The sequence below is a fragment of the Myxocyprinus asiaticus genome, chromosome 25, assembly GCF_019703515.2.
Source record: "Myxocyprinus asiaticus isolate MX2 ecotype Aquarium Trade chromosome 25, UBuf_Myxa_2, whole genome shotgun sequence".
Lineage (NCBI taxonomy): Eukaryota > Metazoa > Chordata > Actinopteri > Cypriniformes > Catostomidae > Myxocyprinus > Myxocyprinus asiaticus.
In genome coordinates, this window is record NC_059368.1 from 35,983,537 (window position 1) to 36,003,197 (window position 19,661).

The 19,661-nt window shown below is 34.8% G+C and overlaps 1 protein-coding gene across 1 annotated transcript in view; it reads left to right on the top strand.

Annotated features, from left to right (window-relative positions):
- Positions 1–10,146, top strand: part of LOC127416000 (disks large-associated protein 2) — a 103,590-nt gene extending 93,444 nt beyond the window's left edge. Inside the window, exons 6-7 of the mRNA XM_051655076.1 lie at positions 1,245–1,464; positions 8,745–10,146. Coding sequence (XP_051511036.1) covers positions 1,245–1,464; positions 8,745–9,577 — 1,053 coding nt within the window. The 3' untranslated portion in view covers positions 9,578–10,146. The remainder of the gene's footprint in view (positions 1–1,244; positions 1,465–8,744) is intronic.
- The last annotated feature ends 9,515 nt before the right edge of the window (positions 10,147–19,661 follow it).

Below are 19,661 nucleotides of genomic sequence, written 5' to 3' on the forward strand. Positions count from 1 at the left end.
GGTCACCAATCACTTGCATTGCCAGGACCAATAGAGCTGAGATATTCTTCTAAAAATCTTTGTTTATGTTCTGCAGAAGAAAGCATGTCACTGGGTCATCTGGGATGGCATGAGGGTGAGTAAATGATGAGAGAATTGTAATTTTTTGGAGAAATATCCCTTTAATAAGAATGCTGTTCAAGCCCCAACCCTAGACCGAAGCTGAACCTAACCTAACACTATCCCTTCTTTGTCTCCTATCCCTAAAATCGTACTGGTTTATAGCAGTGTTTATCCAGGGCCAATATTGTTGTAGATCCAAGCACATGGCTAAATTCAACATTTACACATCCAACAACATTTCAAGCTTTGGCCACTGGGGGCAGTGGTTTGAATTTCGGTAAGCACAGACCGATTTCAGTATCAAAACTTTCGACCTACTGTCGCTGAATTCACAGTGTGATCAGTCTGGCTAAATCACGGTCACCTACCTCTTAGGATGGGTTTTCCAGCAGGGTTATGGAGATATTTTCAAATACATTAGAACAAACAGATTTGGCTTTTGTGATGTTTGGAAAGAGGCTAAAAAAATTAAGTTTGTTTGATTTGCTAAATTTCTTTCTCATGAGCAACTTTTAAGACTGTTAGTGAATGTCAGAGAGATGAATTCAAAGATTTCTACTGTTGAGCTGTGGTGATGTGTTAGTGCAAGGTGGTTTAAGGTACAGTAGGTGCCTGTTTTTTTGGGGGGGGGGGGTATTGATGGAGTATGCTGAAGATGTTAATTGAGATGTCTGATGAAAGTGTTAGAACATGCTAACTTTCAAATGTTTTTAAGTAGCCTATCCCAGGTGCTAGGCCACAGTGCAAGGGCGGCAACAGCATTTCAGTTTATCGGGATAAGAGCATTAAATTGATGGTCACACAGTAGTTTAAACTCTTAATAACTTTTAGCTTAATATTTATCTTAGCCAATCTTCTGCAAATTCAAGCTTTCCTGCTATCTGCTGCTGTTGACTGTTTGTGTCGTTTTTCCCTCAGAAAAGTTCTTCAAACAATCTGCTTTTCTTCTTGAAATTTCATTTTAAAATGAGATGGTTTTTTCAACCTGCAATGTTTTCTCGGTCAAGGTCAGAAATTGCCAGTGGTATTTTCCTCCTGCTAACACTTCCTTCATATTCACTGTGCAAAGGAGAAGAATCAAAGTGAGAAAGAGAAAGGAAGAGGAAAAATTAAGGACTGCTATTCCTGTTTTTGTCTCTCAGGTGAGTGAGACTGAGGTCAATGGACAGTTTGAGTCAGTTTGCGAGTCCGTTTTTAGTGAAGTAGAATCCCAGGCCGTGGAGGCCTTGGACCTGCCCGGCTCTTTCCGCACTCGAAGCCACAGTTACCTGCGTGCTATTCAGGCTGGGTATTCCCAAGATGATGACTGCTTGCCTTCAATGACATCTTCTACTGTCACTTCAACTCTTAGATCCACAACAGGTAACCGTATGCCTCAAAAATCCCACCTGAGAGAGAGAGAGAGCGAGAGAGAGAGAGAGAGAGACAAGGCTTAGAGCACATACCCGTCATACATTCAGCACATGCTGAACTACATACTCTGGCATACCTACATATGTACAGTGGGATTCCCTTGTGCTTGAGAAATGATTGATTTGAATGTTGTTTCCGTCCGTTCCTGTATGTTTTGTGTTTTTGTTTTCTTGCGTCCTTGCTCCCTGAGTGTTGAAAGACGGTTGCCTGCAATTCCCTTTGCACGAGTCATGCCTCATTTTCTGGCCTTCTGATTGGTTGTGTTCGGTGGTAATGAGAGGCTGGACGGGGGAGAGAGGGAATTAGGCCGCGGATTATGTGACATCACAGACCTAAAATCACGATTCAGCATGCTTTAACTAGCAGAGCTGTCCAGAGCATGTGATGCACCGTGGGGAAGTGTTTTCACACAGCACAGAAAGTCCAGTTTGGCTCTAAATCTAAATCTAAATCTCTAAATCTAATCATAGTCCTTATGTTTTAAAAATGTGTGTTTATACAATATATATATATATATATATATATATATATATACACACACTATCGGTCAAAAGTTTTTAAACACTCATTCTATATTATAATTTTTTTTTTTTTTTTTCACATTTTAAAATAATAGTAAAGTCATCAAAATTATGGAATAACATAAATGGAACTATGGGAATTATGTTGTGACTAAACAAAATCCAAAATAAATCAAAACTGTGTTATATTTTAGCATCTTCAAAGTAGTCACCCTTTGCCTAGAATTTGCAGACATGTACTCTTGACATTTTCTCAAACAACTTCTTGAGGAATCACCCTGGGATGCTTTTTAAACAGTATTGAAGGAGTTCCCATCTATGTTGGGCACTTATTGGCTGCTTTTCTTTATTATTTGGTCCAAGTCATAAATTTTTATTTTTATTAAATTTAGTTTTATAATTAAATGAATTAATATGGTGGCACAATTATATTTTTGTCTACAAAACTAATTTCAAACATTTAAGCATATGCCTTCAGATCAAAAGATTTTTAAGATCATGAGAAACATTTCAGTCAAGTGTTTCAAAACTTTTGACCGGTAGTGTATATATATATATATATATATATATATATATATATATATATATATATATATATATATATATATATATATATTATTTCGGTTCAGCTTGTCATACTCTAAATGCTGTTTTCGGTCCTGACTGCACAAAGCAATGACTGTGAACTATATAAACAAATGTATTGATGTGATATGTGTTACATAAAAACATCTTATATAACTGAGTAAAATGAAATTCAGATTCAAGCAGTGCTTTAAAAGTGGGAGTCATGATGTACAAAAACACAAATAGAAACCATATGTAGTGCTTAAATGTGCTATAAGCAATTTCAGCCATTTTGCTAACTTGAACCACATGTCCTCTCTACAAACCCCTGGCCTCCAAAGACATGTCAGCCAACCCAATGTCTGCAATCCCAAACTCTTAAAATGATTGACATTTCAGTGATATCTCTCAGGTAGTAGGAACATTTTATTTTTGGTATTTAAAAAAAAAAAAAAAAAAAAAAAAAAACACCTTTAATATCTAAATAACTCAAATCAAAGTCTTTCAACAAATTTTATTAGGGAAAAATTTACTTGTTTTGTTGAGTGCCCCCAGCATGCAATAATGTATAAATCTTAAGAAACTAAATGCTAGATGAAACTGAAGCAGATTGATTATTTCTAACTGTCTTAATATAATTAAAAGTTAATCTATAATCTAGTGGCGAGTAGAAGTGTAACGGTAGCCAGCTGGTAGGTAGCTGTGCAGTGTGTAAACCTCACTCCCCTGGCCTCAAGAGGCGCACTAGCGACTGACGCCAGAGGCAGTAGCCTTTAGCCTCCTCATTAGCGTGCCCACCTCCCATGCCGGAGATGCTGGTTCAAGTCCTGTTCGGAGCGGGTTGAGTAGGACCGATTACAGTGGTGCCATGACCTGGATGGGAGTGAGGTTTATGGGGTTGAGTGTAACGGTAGCCAGCTGGTACATGCTGTGAAGTGTGTGTGTGTAAACCTCACTCCCCTGGCCTCAAGAGGTGCACTAGCGATTGACTCAAGAGGCTGTAGCCTTTAGCCTCCTCGTTAGTGCGCCTGCCTCCCATGCTGGAGATGCCGGTTCAAATCCCGCTCGGAGTGGGTTGAGCAGGACCGGTTAAGCCATTTCGGTTTCGTATTTGAATATTATAACCCATTGAATACTGATTGAATATTTTAATAGAATATTTTCACCTCACAACTAGTTCAAAAGTTCTTTTTTTTAAACGCTTCCTGGTTGCTGATGTGAGCAATTTAGAATTTAGTTCGTTGTGTTTATGTTGAATCTGTTTTTATGATTTACTAATCACTCAGTGCAATCAAAAACTGAAGGTGAAATCCCATTATCCTAAACCAGTTTTAACATTAATCCTAACTAATGAGTAATTTAGTCATCCTAAATGAGTTTTCGAAGGCCTGACAGAGCAAGGTTGGAGGTTTTGTGCAACACATACACATCGGACATCTGAAAGTGTGTATCACTTCTTATAATGTGTCTCTGCTTCTTTGTGCAAGCAGAGTGCCCACCTTAACACCCTGCCCTCCAACACGCCTGCTGTGTTTGATGTACACATGGAGTAAAGCTATGAACCCTATTGAAATACTAAAATTTGATGTCAAATATTGCATTACTACAAGAACCTTTTTATTCATTGTTTCAATAATTTAAACAAAAATGCTAATTTGTTTTGTATGATTTGTTTGAGTCAAACATTGTTTATTAATTTGATGTGGGTTTCTTTATGTTTGTTATTCAAACTGGAGTTTGATTTGATTGGACCTTCGTAATTGGTCAGAAACCCAAACTGGCCCCACTCCCTGAAGACTATAAGGAGAAAGGAGAGCCCTCCAATCCCACCGTCTCACTCTGCTGAAGTGATTTCATCCCATATGGCTCTGAATGCAATCCCTGTCAGCTCAAGTCAACTGGCTGTAAGACAAAACCATTGTTCTCAAAAGGATTTCATCCACTTTGTTTCACTTTGGATCATTCCTTTGTCAGCAGTCCTGTACTCCTTGGGTTTTACAGAAAGAAGCACAGTTTGTGGATGTGTTAGAAGCTAAATTAGACCACTTTCTTCACATTTAGAAAGTTCAAATAATTACTTAAGCTCTGGTCTCTATGTTCCCTTTGCTTTTTGGTTCCGGTTAACTTTAATCACATAATGATCCAAAAGCATTGACATATCAGAGTAATGTTATCAAGCATTCAAAATCCCATAGATTCACCATGTGCATTACAAGGATAGTTTACCCAAAAATGACAATTCTGTCATAATTTACTCACCTTTATGGTGTTCCAAACCTGTAGGGCATTCTTCAACATTTCTCCTTTTGTATTCCATGGAAGAAAGAAAATCATACAGGTTTGGATCAACATGAGGGTTCGTAAATGATGACAGAATATTTTGTTTTTCCGTGAACTATTCCTTTAAGCTAAATTTAGCCGCATCATAAATTATTCAGCATTATTAAGCAAGATGTTGGGTGTTCTGTGATGGTGAAGAGGGAGGGTTGGCGGCAAGGCCTGTCTTTGGCCAGCCATCACAGGAAGGAGATCCAGGGGAAAAGAGCAGCTGGAGGCACATCAGGGATGCCTGTCACAGGTATTATAATGTCAACACGCATACATCTATCTATGGATATGTGTGTTTTTACACTGCCTTCTCAACTGAATCAGGACTAGTCCACAACAATAAAAGGTTAGATTAGGGAAAAACATGATTGTCCAGTGGCCAAAGTGGCAATGCCTGTCTATGTAAGGCACTGAATAACAAAAGAAAAAAGCCAAAAAGTCCCAGCAATATTTGTACTACCACTCAGATTTTTGCCCTCAACCTCTGTTCTGATTATTGTATTTTATTTTGTTTATTTTTGTATTTGCGTTCCCTTAAATTAATATTCCGGGTTCAATACAAATTGAGCTCAGCCGACAGCATTTGTGGCATAATGTTGATTACCACAATGAATTTCGACTCGTCCCTCCTTTCCTTTAAAATAAGCAAAAATTGCGGTTACAGTGAGGCACTTACAATGGAAATGAATGTGGCCAATATTTGGAGAGTTTAAAGGCAGAAATGTGAAGCTTATAATTGTACTAACATTAATTCTTCTGTTAAAACTCATGTATTATTTGAGCTGTAAAGTGTTTAAAATTGTCAGTTTTACAGTCATTTCAGGGTTTATTGACATCACATCATCATGGCAACAAAGTTGGAAAATTGGCTATAACTTTACACAGAAAAGGTTAGCAAGTGATTTAATCACACTAAAATCATGTTTACATGGATATTGTTCATGTCTTGTAGCTGTACTGTTGAAAAGTGACATTCAAGAATTGGCACCCATTCACTTTCATTGTAAGTGCCTCACTGTTACCTCCATTTTTGCTTTTTTTAAAGAAAAGGAGGGGCAAGTCAAAATTAAGTTTCGATTGAACTTAACTTGTATTGAACCTGTACTATTCCTTTAAAGAAAGGTTCCAGGTTAAATACAAATGAATGCTTTTGTTTTTCACAGAACTCGTCCCTCAGTTTTCGTGTTTACAGTAATGAATTTACAATGGAAGTCTATGGGGCAAGGCATTTCAGGTGGTTTAAAGCAGAAATATGCTGTTCGTATTTTTGTTAAATCACCATTTATATTTATTCTTACATACAAAAATGTTATTTGTAAAGTTTTTTTCTAAACTATCTTTATAGTGGTGGGAATACTTTTCCTGGCAAAAGAGCGTTGTTGAATCGTAAACAAATCACATTAATCTCATGTTAACGTGTGAAGTCTTGTGGCTATACTTTCAAAACTCAGTGGATTTTAACGTTGACTTCCATTGTAAGCTATTTTTGTTGTCAGAATTTAAAATCTGAGGTAGCATGTCACAGATGCTCTCAATATAGCCACAATCAAACCTGGAACATTTTTATACACTTCTGAATGGTAGCCATTATTATTAATTTTAAATTTCAGATGTATTTTATCATGACAATGTATTGTAGATTTTCTTAGAATATTGCTCTAGGTTCAAAAATGCTTGGGTCACTTTTAACATTTCACTTATTTTTTACAACAACGCTGGCATCCTTGAAGGACAGTTGTGTCTGTGGTTTGAAGTAAGAGCTGATGTGGAAGATTTCAGATGTGATGGACAGTGGGATTGCAGCCTCTGCCTGGTGCAGCCCTCACAATGACATAAAAACTCAATTGGATAGGATCTCTTCTTAATCCTGCCCCTAAAATCTCCACTTGGTCAAATCAGCTCTATAGATGGGCTCTTAACATATTCAATAGGGTTCATATCTACTTGCCTGAATGACTGCATGAAATTTGTTCTTGCCTTTTCATCTTTTCTTTTGCACAATAAAAAGAATGCACTAAAATCTGATCTCCTTAAATTTAGTCTCCATGGAAATACCATATTTGCTATGATGCTTGGTGATTTGATACGAATCAATGGATAATAGTTGTTTAAAAGCACTGAGATATTGCTATTTCATTGGTTTCACTGTGAAGAGATGGAAAGGCTGTGCAGACGGGATTTTCTTTGACACAAGTGAGAAGGCAGTGTAAACACACATTTCAAAGATAAATGTATGTGAGTAGAACAAAGTGAAAGACCCTGACAGCAGCAACACAATATGGTCGCTTGAAATAAATTGTTAAATTAAGGCACAAGCTTAAAATGAATACATTCCTTAAACCTAGAAATATATATATATATATATATATACTCTATTGCTTTTCCTTAGATGGTTTGCTGGTTTAAAGGAATAGTCTTGTATCATTTACTCACTCTCATCTTGTCTCAAATTCGAATGACTGACTGACTTTCTTCTGCAGAACACAAACAAACGTATTTTGAAATACGTATGAGGTGTTTTTGTCCATAAAATGAAAGTTAATGAGGCACAAAAGTTTCAAGCTACAAAAAGGACATAAAGGCAGCATAAAAGTAATCCAAAAGACTTGAGTGGTTTAACTATGTCTTCCTAAAGCAATATGTTTGCTTTGGGTGAGAAAGAAACCAAAATGTAAGTCCTTACTCACCATAAATCTTGACATCCGGCCCAGTTGGAACACAGTGTAAGCTTCAAGATGGTGATTCTTTGATGCTGCACATGGTCGCCAGGTCCTCAATCCAGGTATCATTATACATCCATGAGAAATATCTTTTTCATTTTCTAGTATTTACCAGAAACCTTTTGGCGACCATGGTACATTTGAAAAGTATTCCAAAAATCATTCTATCTTACATCTGCATTTTTTAAATAACCCAACTAGGCATGAAAACCCCAAACCTGGCAACACTGTGTCTGGTTTGTGTACAGTGCTCTGAGTATGTGTCAAGTTCGAGGAAGTGTGTGAACAAGATTCTCTCATTTAGTGCCAACGAGACTGTGGATGTAAAGGTTTATAGTGAATAAGGACTTACATTTTGGTCTGCTTCTCACTCAAAGTGATTGTATCGCTTTAGAAGACATGGATCACACCACTCAAGTCATATGGATTACTTTTATGCTCCCATTATGTCCTCTTTAGAGCTTGAAAGTTTTGGACCCCATTGACTTATATTGTATGAACAAAAACACCTCATACATCCTTCAAAATACTGTATATTTGTTTGTGTTCTGCAGAAAAAAGAAAATCATACACGTTTGAGATGACATGAGGGTGAATAAATGGTGAGAGAATTTATGGGTGAACTATCCCTTTAAGATGATCTAGGTGGTCTCCCAACCTGTCAAGCACCTACCTCTCTAAAACCAGCAAACAAACCAGCCTGACCATGCTAGAAGGCCATCTAAGACTGGCAAACCAGCTAGTTTAAGTTTGAAAAAGTTTATTTATTCATAAATTATTTATTTATTCAATACTGATTAAATAATAATAAAAAAACTAATGCATAATCTATGCATGATCTATTTCTTTAAACGTTCCATAATTCTCTAGTGACAGTTGTTGAAATTACACTCAGAAACCAATGGAGTAATCAATTGAAAACTGTGTATACAGGGCCTTCACATACTGCTGATATATACTGTAGTACACTTTATGAGACATATAGCATTACCAAGTGTTGACATTAAGATTTGAAATGAGAGGCTTTCACCGAATTCCACAGCTGTTCATCCCTTTGAATTTCCCTATTTGCATATTCAAATTTGTCTTCCAGAGGGGTATGATGCTTTGGAGGGCACCTCATTGCTAAATGAAGAAATGATAGAGGATGACGATGGCGCCAGCTCTTCGGCTTATCAAGAAATCGAGCGGTTCGAAAAAGAAAACGCTGCACGTAGTCAACACAGCACAAGTTCCACAGTCACAGCCATCTCCGTTCCACCCAGCTCCACTCATGCCTACCGAGTCCCCTGTCCACCCCCTTCCCAGCCCCCTCCAGATCCCCCCGTCCCTCAAGCTATTCAGGCTTTCAAAGAGTCTGCAAACATGGTGGCTGCCTTCAACATGCAATGGAAAGAAGAGATCTCTGCGATGCGCTACGAGCTTGCAGAGTTACGCAGAGACGTCTGTGGGGAGCTCAAGACCTTCAACAGCAACTTCTTTAATTTCACCCAGTGCTATAACATGTGGGCAATGTGCCGGGAGGCTGCAACTGGCACCAGTTCCTCTCAGTCCAGCGAGAGAGTGTCTGTTGGTGTCCAAACTGGTGCTAATGGTCTGGTGAGACAAAACACTGCAGATGCCTCAGTAATGTGTCAGCCCGAACCAGCTGCCTTCAACATTTTTGACCTGATGGATCCTCCATGCATTGAGATCACTGAGGGAACTCCTGAAGGAACCATGGCCACCAACAGCCCAACCAGTCCTGCCAGCCCCGATAGACCCACTGACCCACCACTGTCCAAGCTGCTGGCAAGGTCCAAATTAGATGCTGACAGGAAGAAGAGAAACTGTAGTCGTGCGAATGGTCAAAGAAGCGCCAGCCTTGAACTCTGGTGCAGGAAGTATACTAGTGGACCAATGTCCTACTTGTCTCTTTCATTCTGATCATACTCATCTGGACCAGGTATTGACATACCTTCTGAATCAGCCCCATGCACCTGGGAGGAAACCCTGCATCCAGAGAAGACAGGGGAGCTTAGAGCTTGTCTCTTTTCTCTGTGCAAGAGGATGGCTTGGTTCATATTCCAGTCTGAGGAGAAGGTGCCTCTGGCATAACAGGGATAGTGTAGCCATTCTAGATGAAACCATGTGCTGTGCCAGATCATACAATCTGTTTGCATCACCACAGAAATTATTCATGAATGTCATTTAGCACTGAAAGGAATGTCACTATTTGTGATTGTCACCGTCTGTGTTTTGTCCATGGCTAAAGCAGTTCTTGTTTGACAGGGGTAAGAATGACCAAAAAGGGGTGATGAATATTGTAGAAGGATGACAAAGTTTGCTTATTTGTTTATTTACATAAAAGTTCAGCGTACATCAGATAAATTATTTCATTACAGCAAAGTACATTTTAATTTGGCAATCACCTTCATAACCTGCCTTTAAGTTATTTTCAGTTCTAAGTAGTCTGTATTAGTAGAATGTTACTGTTGTAGAAATGACGAACCATGCACAGCAATCATGTTGAAATAAAACATGGATTATCGGATTGGCATTCTATACATTTTGTAAATCTACTTAATGTCCTTAGTTTCTCAGAGTCACATATAGATGGATAACAGGAAATATTGTCACAAAATTCAAATTTGAACTTAAGCATAAGCCCTTAACTGAAAAAAAGCGCACAACTTTATTCATCAGTTGGTTTCTCAGTGTGTAATTACGTAATTGCCAATATACTGTAAGCATCTGGAACATTTTCAAAGTAGTGCTAGGTGGTACCAGTGTTATAGTTAACGAAAACTAAAACGAAATATAAAAAATAAAAAAACTGAAATTACTGGAAAAACTGAAACTAAACTAAGATACTTTTTCATAACTCCAAAACTAACTAAAATAAAATAAAAATGAAATTCATTTTAGTTTTAGTTTTTGTTATACTAGGCTGAATATGGGCAAAGTGGGACACTTTTGGACATTTTACTTTTCTTGAAACTTTGAATTATGATCTAAACAACACATAACCTAAGATTATACTTTTAAAGAAAGCTTAGGATGTATTCTACCTTTGTCAAAAGCAAAAATGAAGAAATATTCAACACTGGGAAGTAGAACCTTTGAAAACCCTCTTTTGACCAAATCCCAGATTTTTTTTAAGCAGTACTGGTAAAGTGGGACAGAGGAAAAATTATTCTCAAGAAAATATCTACATCTATTTGGAATAAAATGTTTATATTTTCATATATACTTTCACATCATAACATTAAGTTAACTTTACATTAACAAGATTTACCTCAAATTTCTGTCATTTTCTTTACCATTGCTTTTCCAACCAGTGGTCATGAAATGAGTTCTGCCACACATCCCAAAGTAAAATCATCACTTTAAAACCTCAAAAAGATAAAGGGGTAGTTCACCATAAAATGAAAATTCTCTCATCATTTATTCACCCTCATGCCATCCCAGATGTGTATGACTTTCTTTCTTCCGCTGAACACAATCAAAGATTTTTAGATGAATATTTCAGCTCTGTAGTTCCATACAATGCAAGTGAACAGGGTCCAAAAAAAAATTAAAAATAAAAAAAGCTTATAAAGGCAGCATAAAACTTATCCATACGTGACTTAATCAATGTCGTCTGAAGTGATCTAATCTGTTTTGTGTGAGAACAGACCAAAATGCCTTCTTGCAGTTGCAGTCTACATGACTGATCATTATTTCAAGCTCGATTACACTTACTAGTCGAGTCTGCAGAGTGCTAGATGGAGCTGGGAAATATAATTCATGATTGCCAAGGAGACAGCTGGTGTCAAGATTTACAGTGAAAAAGGACTTAAATATTTATCTGTTTCTCACCCACACCTATCATATCACTCCTGAAGACATTGATTTAACCACTGGAGTCATATGGATTACTTTTATGATGTCTATATGTGCTTTTTGGACCTTCAGAGTTCTGGTCACCATTCACTTGCACTGTAAGGAGCTACAGAGCTGAGATATTCTTCTAAAAATCTTCATTTTTCATCATTTGTGTTCAGCAGAAGAAAGAAAGTCATACACATCTGGGATGGCATGAGAGTGAGTAAATGATGAGAGAATTTTCATTTTTTGTGAACTATCCCTTTGATTTTTTACTCCCCAAAGATTAGTTTAGTAATGATTTATCATAATTTACGGAAATACATATGGATGCAGTGTGGATCAAGCTTCAGTGTCCTTTGTCACTTTACCCTTATTCACCCTATATTATACAATTTTCAACATTTACAATCCACATTAAACATGAAAATACCACTAGATAGAGGTAACACAAAACTGCCCTGAGAACTGAAAAGATATTAGACTTTTTAAGTCTGGCTTTGGCAGCCATAAAAAATACGAAAACTAAAACTAAAATAAAAACTAAACTGAAACTAAAAGACAAACTGTGAAAAATAACAAAAACTAAGTTAAATTGTTATGACAAATTGAACATAAAATAAAAATAAAAACTAAATTGGAAATCCAAAGTTATAATAACACTGGGTGGTACAAATCCTTTCTAAAATTAAAATATTTTTAATCAGGGATAGAAGTAGATTGAATTTATTTCATTGATAAGCACTCAACAAAAATGCCTGATACTTAAAAATTGACCCTCAAATGTAAATATGTGGTTATAGCTTTGCAAAGCACCAGTAGTTACTCTAAACCAAGTAAGTGTGACAGTAAGTTGATATACTTGATTGATATACTTATAATTTTGAATAGATAACTAAGTAAATTTTAGTAGTATCACACAGTTTCAGTGTACCTTATAATAATTTGCACATTATAACTGGAAAAAATAAATGAATAAATAATATATATATATATATATATATATATATATATATATATATATATATATAAAAATGTATTATATATATATATATATATATATAGTATAGATGTATACAGTACTGTTCAAAAGTCTTAGGCACATAATATTTTTCACAAAAATTTTTGTTTTAAAACTGTTTTATATATTCTGCTTTTAGTGTGTCAATAGGAAATATTGATTTTAGATTTCAACATTCCCTATGCAAATAGAATTGAACAGTAGAAGAACAAGGAGCCCTGCAACAGATGGTATGGCCCCCACAGAGCCCATATCTCAACATCATTGAGTCAGTCTGGGATTACATGAAGAGTAATCCCATATGATATATGAAGATATATATATATATATATATATATATATATATATATATAGAGTATAGTATATATAGTATATACACCGATCAGCCACTACATTAAAACCACCTACCTAATATTGTGTAGGTCCCACTCATGCCGCCAAAACTGCGCCAACCCGCATCTCAGAATAGCAATATGAGATGCTATTCTTCTCACCACAATTCTTCACCTCACCACACATGGTTATTGGGAGTTACCATAGACTTTGACAGTTCGAACCAGTCTGGCCTTTCTCTGTTGACCTCTCTCATCAACAAGGTGTTTCCATCCATAGAACTGCCACTCACTGGATGTTTTTGGTTTTTGGCACCATTCGGAGTAAATTCTAGAGACTGTTGTGCGTGAAAATCCCAGGAGATCAGCAGTTACGGAAATACTCAAACCAGCCCGTCTGGCACCAACAATCATCCATGCGATTATCTAATCAGCCAATCGTGTGGCAGAGGTGCAGTGCATAAAATCATGCAGCTACGGGTCAGGAGCTTCAGTTTATGTTCACATCAACCATCAGAATGGGGAACAAATGTGATCCCAGTGATTTGGAGCGTGGCATGATTGTTGGTGCCAGATGGGCTGGTTTGAGTATTTCTGTAACTGCTGATCTCCTGGGATTTTCACACACAACAGTCTCTAGAATTTACTCCGAATGGTGCCAAAAACAAAAAAACATCCAGTGAGTGGCAGTTCTGTGGACGGAAACACATTGTTGTTGAGAGAGGTCAACAGAGAAAGGCCAGACTGGTTAGAACTGACAAAGTCTATGGTAACTCGGATAACCACTCTGTACAATTGTGGTGAGAAAAATAGCATCTCAGAATGCTATTCTAAGATGCAGGTTGGCGCTTTTTTGGCGGCACGAGGGGGACCTACACAATATTAGGCAAGTGGTTTTAATGTTGTGGCTGATCGGTGTATATAGTTATATATTTTTTGATATACTGATAAAGACTTTGAGAAATGTACCTCATGTGACCAAACTATTCATGTAACTTCCTTAAGTATAATGTCATAAAGATCAAACTTTTAATTTTATAGGGGGACATATCACAGCATAACAGATTAGGGGAAAAGTGCAAAGACAAATGTTGCATTTTCTTTGAAAATAGTAAAATAATAATTTGAATTTCAATTAAAGCAAAATATACGTATGTAGAGGTTTTATATATACAGTATATATATATATATTAATCTTCAATTACTATTATTTATTTTATTTTCCAAATTTGCTGATATTCCAAAATGTTTTTGGAATTAAGTGGCATTAAACACATCAAACACATTAAACATCATTTACTCACCCTCATGTTGTTCCAAACCCCTGTCTTACTTTCTTCAGTGAAATACACCAGGAGATGTTAGACAGATTTACTGCCTCAGTCACCTTTCACTTCCATTATATGTAAAAAGGATGCAATGAACGTGAATGGTGACTGGGCTGGCATTATAAATTAGGTGAACTATCCCTTTAAATCAAATAAATCAAATAGTGTTGTTAATTACATCAGTAAGTAATGGGGACACATATACTGTAGCACACAAATGGCATAATTCCCTGAAAACGACCCTACTATCCACATTTAGGAGCACACACACTTTATATCCTAAATGCACTTAAATATTTCTAAAACTTTTTATTTTAAAAAAATATATATTATTTTGAAACAAAATATGCACTCTTCATTTGACTCATTGGCAAATGATAAATCTGTATGCTGTTTTTGTAAGATTGGGATCCATAATATTTTAAGTGGTGAAGGGTGAGAGTGTTTTGAAGCAAAAGATCAAGTCCTAACCAAAATAATTATATTATTTTGTATAATATTATTGACTGTTATTTAGAATTGAATATTAAATCAGGTGATGACATTGCAAAAATCAACCTGTGAGGTTTTGATACTTTAGATTTCTTTCTTTTTTTTTTTTTTTTTTATACATTAAATTTATAGGACCTGCACTGCAAAAGCACTGCAACTAATCATGTTTCATGACTAAATTGACTAATTAATTTTAAATACTTACATTACATTATACAATGCATTAATTTAATTTTAATGTTTCACTATTTTTGAAGTGACAGAGCAAAGTGTGTTTGGTAGTGTGTCCTACAGTATTAAAGATTCTGCATAATTCTGCTGACACTTTGTTAATAAAAGATATATATAGTGTTTAATAATTATTTTAATATCTAAAGGCATATCATTTTTATTATTTAGATTTTGCTTCAAAGCTTGCAATCATCAGAATTTTCAGAAACTCAACTTACAATACATAGAAATGAAAACTGATTATCTCACAGCACTTCTCTATTTGTACACTTCCTATCTTCATAAACAGATGCAAGATAATTTGGCAAGGGTTATTCATAAATGTTCTGTAACTGTGACCCTGACCCCCACCCCCTATATGGGCTACTTTCTTAGAGAATACAAAAAAAAAAAAAAAAAAAAAAGAAAACAGCTTAAGTTCATTTTCCCACCATTTCATTATTTTTGCATATGTCTTATTCATCAGTGCTCTAACCAGTCTATAGTGATTCTCCTTTTTACATATTTCAAGATTACACTTATTCTGCATTGAAGGGACCAGCTAAATTTGTCTCCACGTGACACACACCGCATTTGGGACCAGTTTTACATATACAAAATGTACATGAATAAAATGAGGTGTTGAAATTATACAATTAAATTGTGTGAACTTTAGAACAATCATTTATTTTATTAAGGTTTGGTCACAGGACATTAAATCCACTATAATGAAATACATGTAAATACACTGTGACACTTATGATAAAATACCATACAGTATATAAAAATAGTTAGCATTGCAAGTATAACTATTAAGTTAAAAATGTATTAAGGTAAACATTCCTTAATACAATATATTTCATGAACTAAAATTAAGTTGTTTATTCAAAACAGAGGCTATATAAAAATATTTTGTTTACAAGAAAATTAATTTCATCATGTCAAAGTTTAAGGCAATATTTGTCTGTTGAAGAATTATGAATATTTGAAGCCACTGCTGACAGGAAGTATGACTGCTGAATTAGTGATGTTTGAGAAACTGGGATTAAAATTGTGTTAGATGTTTTGAAAATGTGTTTGATTCTGTTGCAGTATACCACTAACGGTCAACTTGTTACAACAAATATGAAATTCACATCTATTTAGAGTGTTACACCATAATGACAGTACAAATAGTAATGTAACGGTCTGTTTATTTTAAAATGTTACAACAAAATTCATGTGTTTGCTTTCCCATTGTTTTAAACAGCATCCTGCCCTTGAATTGCAGTAACAAAAGTTTTCATTCTTAAATAACTAAAGTACATTAAAGAAACCCATACATTTATTTGTACGTGAAACACAACATCATTTTATAGACATGTCGTCATCTTCTGTCAGAAAATTCTGACATTCTCCGTTTATACTTTACTTGATAGTCAAAATTTCCGTTAAATGCTTGTGATTGTTCTCTGCATTATCATTTCTAAAATATTTTGGTATTAAACCACAACATCCAACTATGGCCGGCTAAATTCCTTAAAAATGATATCATTAAACCTATAAATTATATGAATCAATAAATCACTAATTAAATATATAAATGTCCAATCTATTGCATTTTAAAGCTTTGCATTGATTTTTAATTTACCATAGCTTTGGGCCTTTTCATTTTGTTTTTAGGGTTATGGTTATCGGCACATCACTCAACGCAAGTGGGCGTCAACTTCTTGAACTTACTGGTTAGTGAGTAAAATTTTGGTCAGTACTGACTTGCACTAAGGAGGTGTATGTGTCTGAAATAGTTTACACATTCGCTATTCCTTATATAGTGAATGCCACATGCACAAGTGATATGGCAGATGATTCAAATATCTGGTAATGACATGCAATTTATTCGTCTAATTAATTAATATTATTGATAACTTATTACTGCTTTAAACAGTAGATCTGCCCAATAACTATTCACTGAGCACAAAAATGCTGCACAACTTGGATAGGAGAGTTTCCAGACAGAAGGCCCAAAGCAATTGATTTTAAAAGGTGACGCTCACTTGCGCTGAGTGATGTGCTGATCATAACCCTTAAAAATGTATATGAAAAGATGCAACACTTGTGCATTAATGGAAATCAATCCAAAGCTAAAGGTAAATAAAAAACTGATTCAAGACAATCGAAATTAAAATTAAATACATGGGAGACATTTATTGATTGATTTAATGATTAAATGGTTTAACCGTTTTTTAACCAATTTTAATTGTATTTAATGGTTCATATTTAATTTTAAACAAATATTCATATTTCATATTTTATTTATTAATATATCTTTTAATCATATTTATTTTTTTATTTATTACAATTAATATTTACTTATATTTAAATGTGTTTTATTATTGAATTTTGAGAAATTTGAGCCTCCATTGCAAACAACTCTGATGAAACAATCCTCCTGTCTTGTCATTAGACACATTGGCAGTCCTTCAGTACTGAGCCCAGACAATTATTTGGCATTAAAGATACTGTCAAATGTCCTTGTTCTCCTGAAAAGCACATAGTGGCATGGTTTGCTTGTACTGACACCATCATCACTAGTGATGTTTGGCTTTTTTTTAACTCATTGATCTGTGGATGAAATCTTGTTGATGTGTGTCCTGCTGCTCATGGGTGGGGTTGATTTGCAGTTGTGGGTGACAGTTAGATTATTTCTAATTGTATACAGTACAATGCCATAATTCTAAATGCTGGTGTGATCAAAGATTCTGAGATGATAGCCTTCAAATCTTCAACTGATTTGATCAAAGATCAGTATTGGATCTAGGTATTTTTGTTTTATTTATTTATTTTTAAATCAGATTTTTATTTTTCTGTATTTTTATTTATTTATTTATTTATTAGGTTCTTGAACCAATGTTAAGTAGAGAAGAGTCACTGCTTGGACCTCTTAAATTTATTCTGTGCTTGAGATAATTTGCCTCATGAACAAGAATAATAATTATTATTTTTTTGAATCAGAAATAAGAGAGGTACTTTGAAAGAGAGAGGGAATATATCTTTAAAACACCTGTGGATGTACATACTATTTTATTTTAAATGTCCACGGAGTGGGAATGTGATTTAATACAAAAGTTGTTCCACCATCTGACTTTATATGCCACTTTATATGCTTTCTCTTTCAAACATCAGCTCTTTATTACATTAGCCATATAGCCATTAAGGAAATGATAACAGTTTACAATAAGGTTCTATATGTAAATAAATAAATAAATAAATAAATAAATTCTATATGTTTCATGAACTATGATATGAAAGTATTTTGTTAGTTCGTGTTCAACTATTGCATAATTTAATGTTAACATATTAAACCTTATTGTACAGTATTACCAAGAAGACATTAACATCTTAAAGGGACAAATTAATTGTTTGCATTATTTATTGTGGTATCAGGGGGACCTAAGAACTGTTACAACTATTCAACATTTAAATACAATTTATCGGCTTATTTTTCAGCAGGTTGATATTTATCTGTTGTCAAGAGCTTATACTTTCTTATATATAAATATAACTGCAGTGGGTACCATACTGTAATTTGTTTCCTTTTTTTTTTTTTTTTTTTTTAAACAAATTTCACTGTTTTATGGAGAGGTGCAATACACTGATCAATTGTCCCAGTTTCTAATTTCCCTGTTTCTGATTTGCTAAGAGTGTTCAGGGATTAAAAGGATGTTTGTTTAAAGGTGCTGATGATAATGTCGGTGTTCTCACTATCTTACAACCTTCATTCCTTCTATGCAAGTCTTGTGTTTTTCTGCATCAATCACTGGAATATGTCCATATCATTCTACACAGCACATTTTTGACAAACCGTGCATGTATCTCAGGCATTTCTTGTAACACTTTGCTTCTTTGGTTTCTGTTAATAATGTTGTTATAACAGTTTGCATTTGTCTTTTATGCCAAATAATACTGTTTACAAGTAGCTTTTTCTTTTTTTTTTTTTTTTTTTTTTACCATTGTCATGAAAATGTAAATTAAGAAATGAACAATTCTGTACAGTACAATTATAAAAGTATAAGGCAATGTGTCCTCTGTAGCTGTGAAATTAAGATACCAGATTTAATGGGCTATGAAAGTTATGGACAGCATAATGATGTCACCAAAAACCAAAAAGGATTTTACTAAATGTAGCTTGCTTATAATTGAATGCTATAAATATCATGAGGACTTTTAAGGGGGGACTTACTTTTCTTAAAACTGCCCAGAACAGATCATGTTGCTCATTAACAATCTCAAACACGTTATATGTGCTTCTCTTTCCAAACTAACTGTGATTTTGTTTGTTTTTTTCAATGTATACATGCCTTATGTATTTTTTTTTCAGAGACAAATATAAAATAGTGAAATGATTAACAGATATAACATGGAATGCGCAGTTGTTTTCAATCATTTGACATCAAAATTTCATTTGGGATCATAGCTGCACTGCTGTGTTAAAAAAAAAAAAAAAATGTCAAGAAAAGTGCAAACCAATTCTTTAATAAGTACGTATGATAATATAATAAGCAGAATTAGTATATATATTTGCACTTGGTATTTATGATGTGACAAACTTGGTATTGATCATGGCATCTATGATCAAAGCTGTCAAATGCCTCTTACTCATCTTTTTCAAAAGCATTAACCACCATTTGACTGCCGATGTAAAATTCATTATAAATAAAATACGTAAAGTTCAGGTATTATAAATGCACTATTGACCCTTTGCTAAGTCTAGTTATTGTTGCCAGCTCTGTCCAACTTGTTCT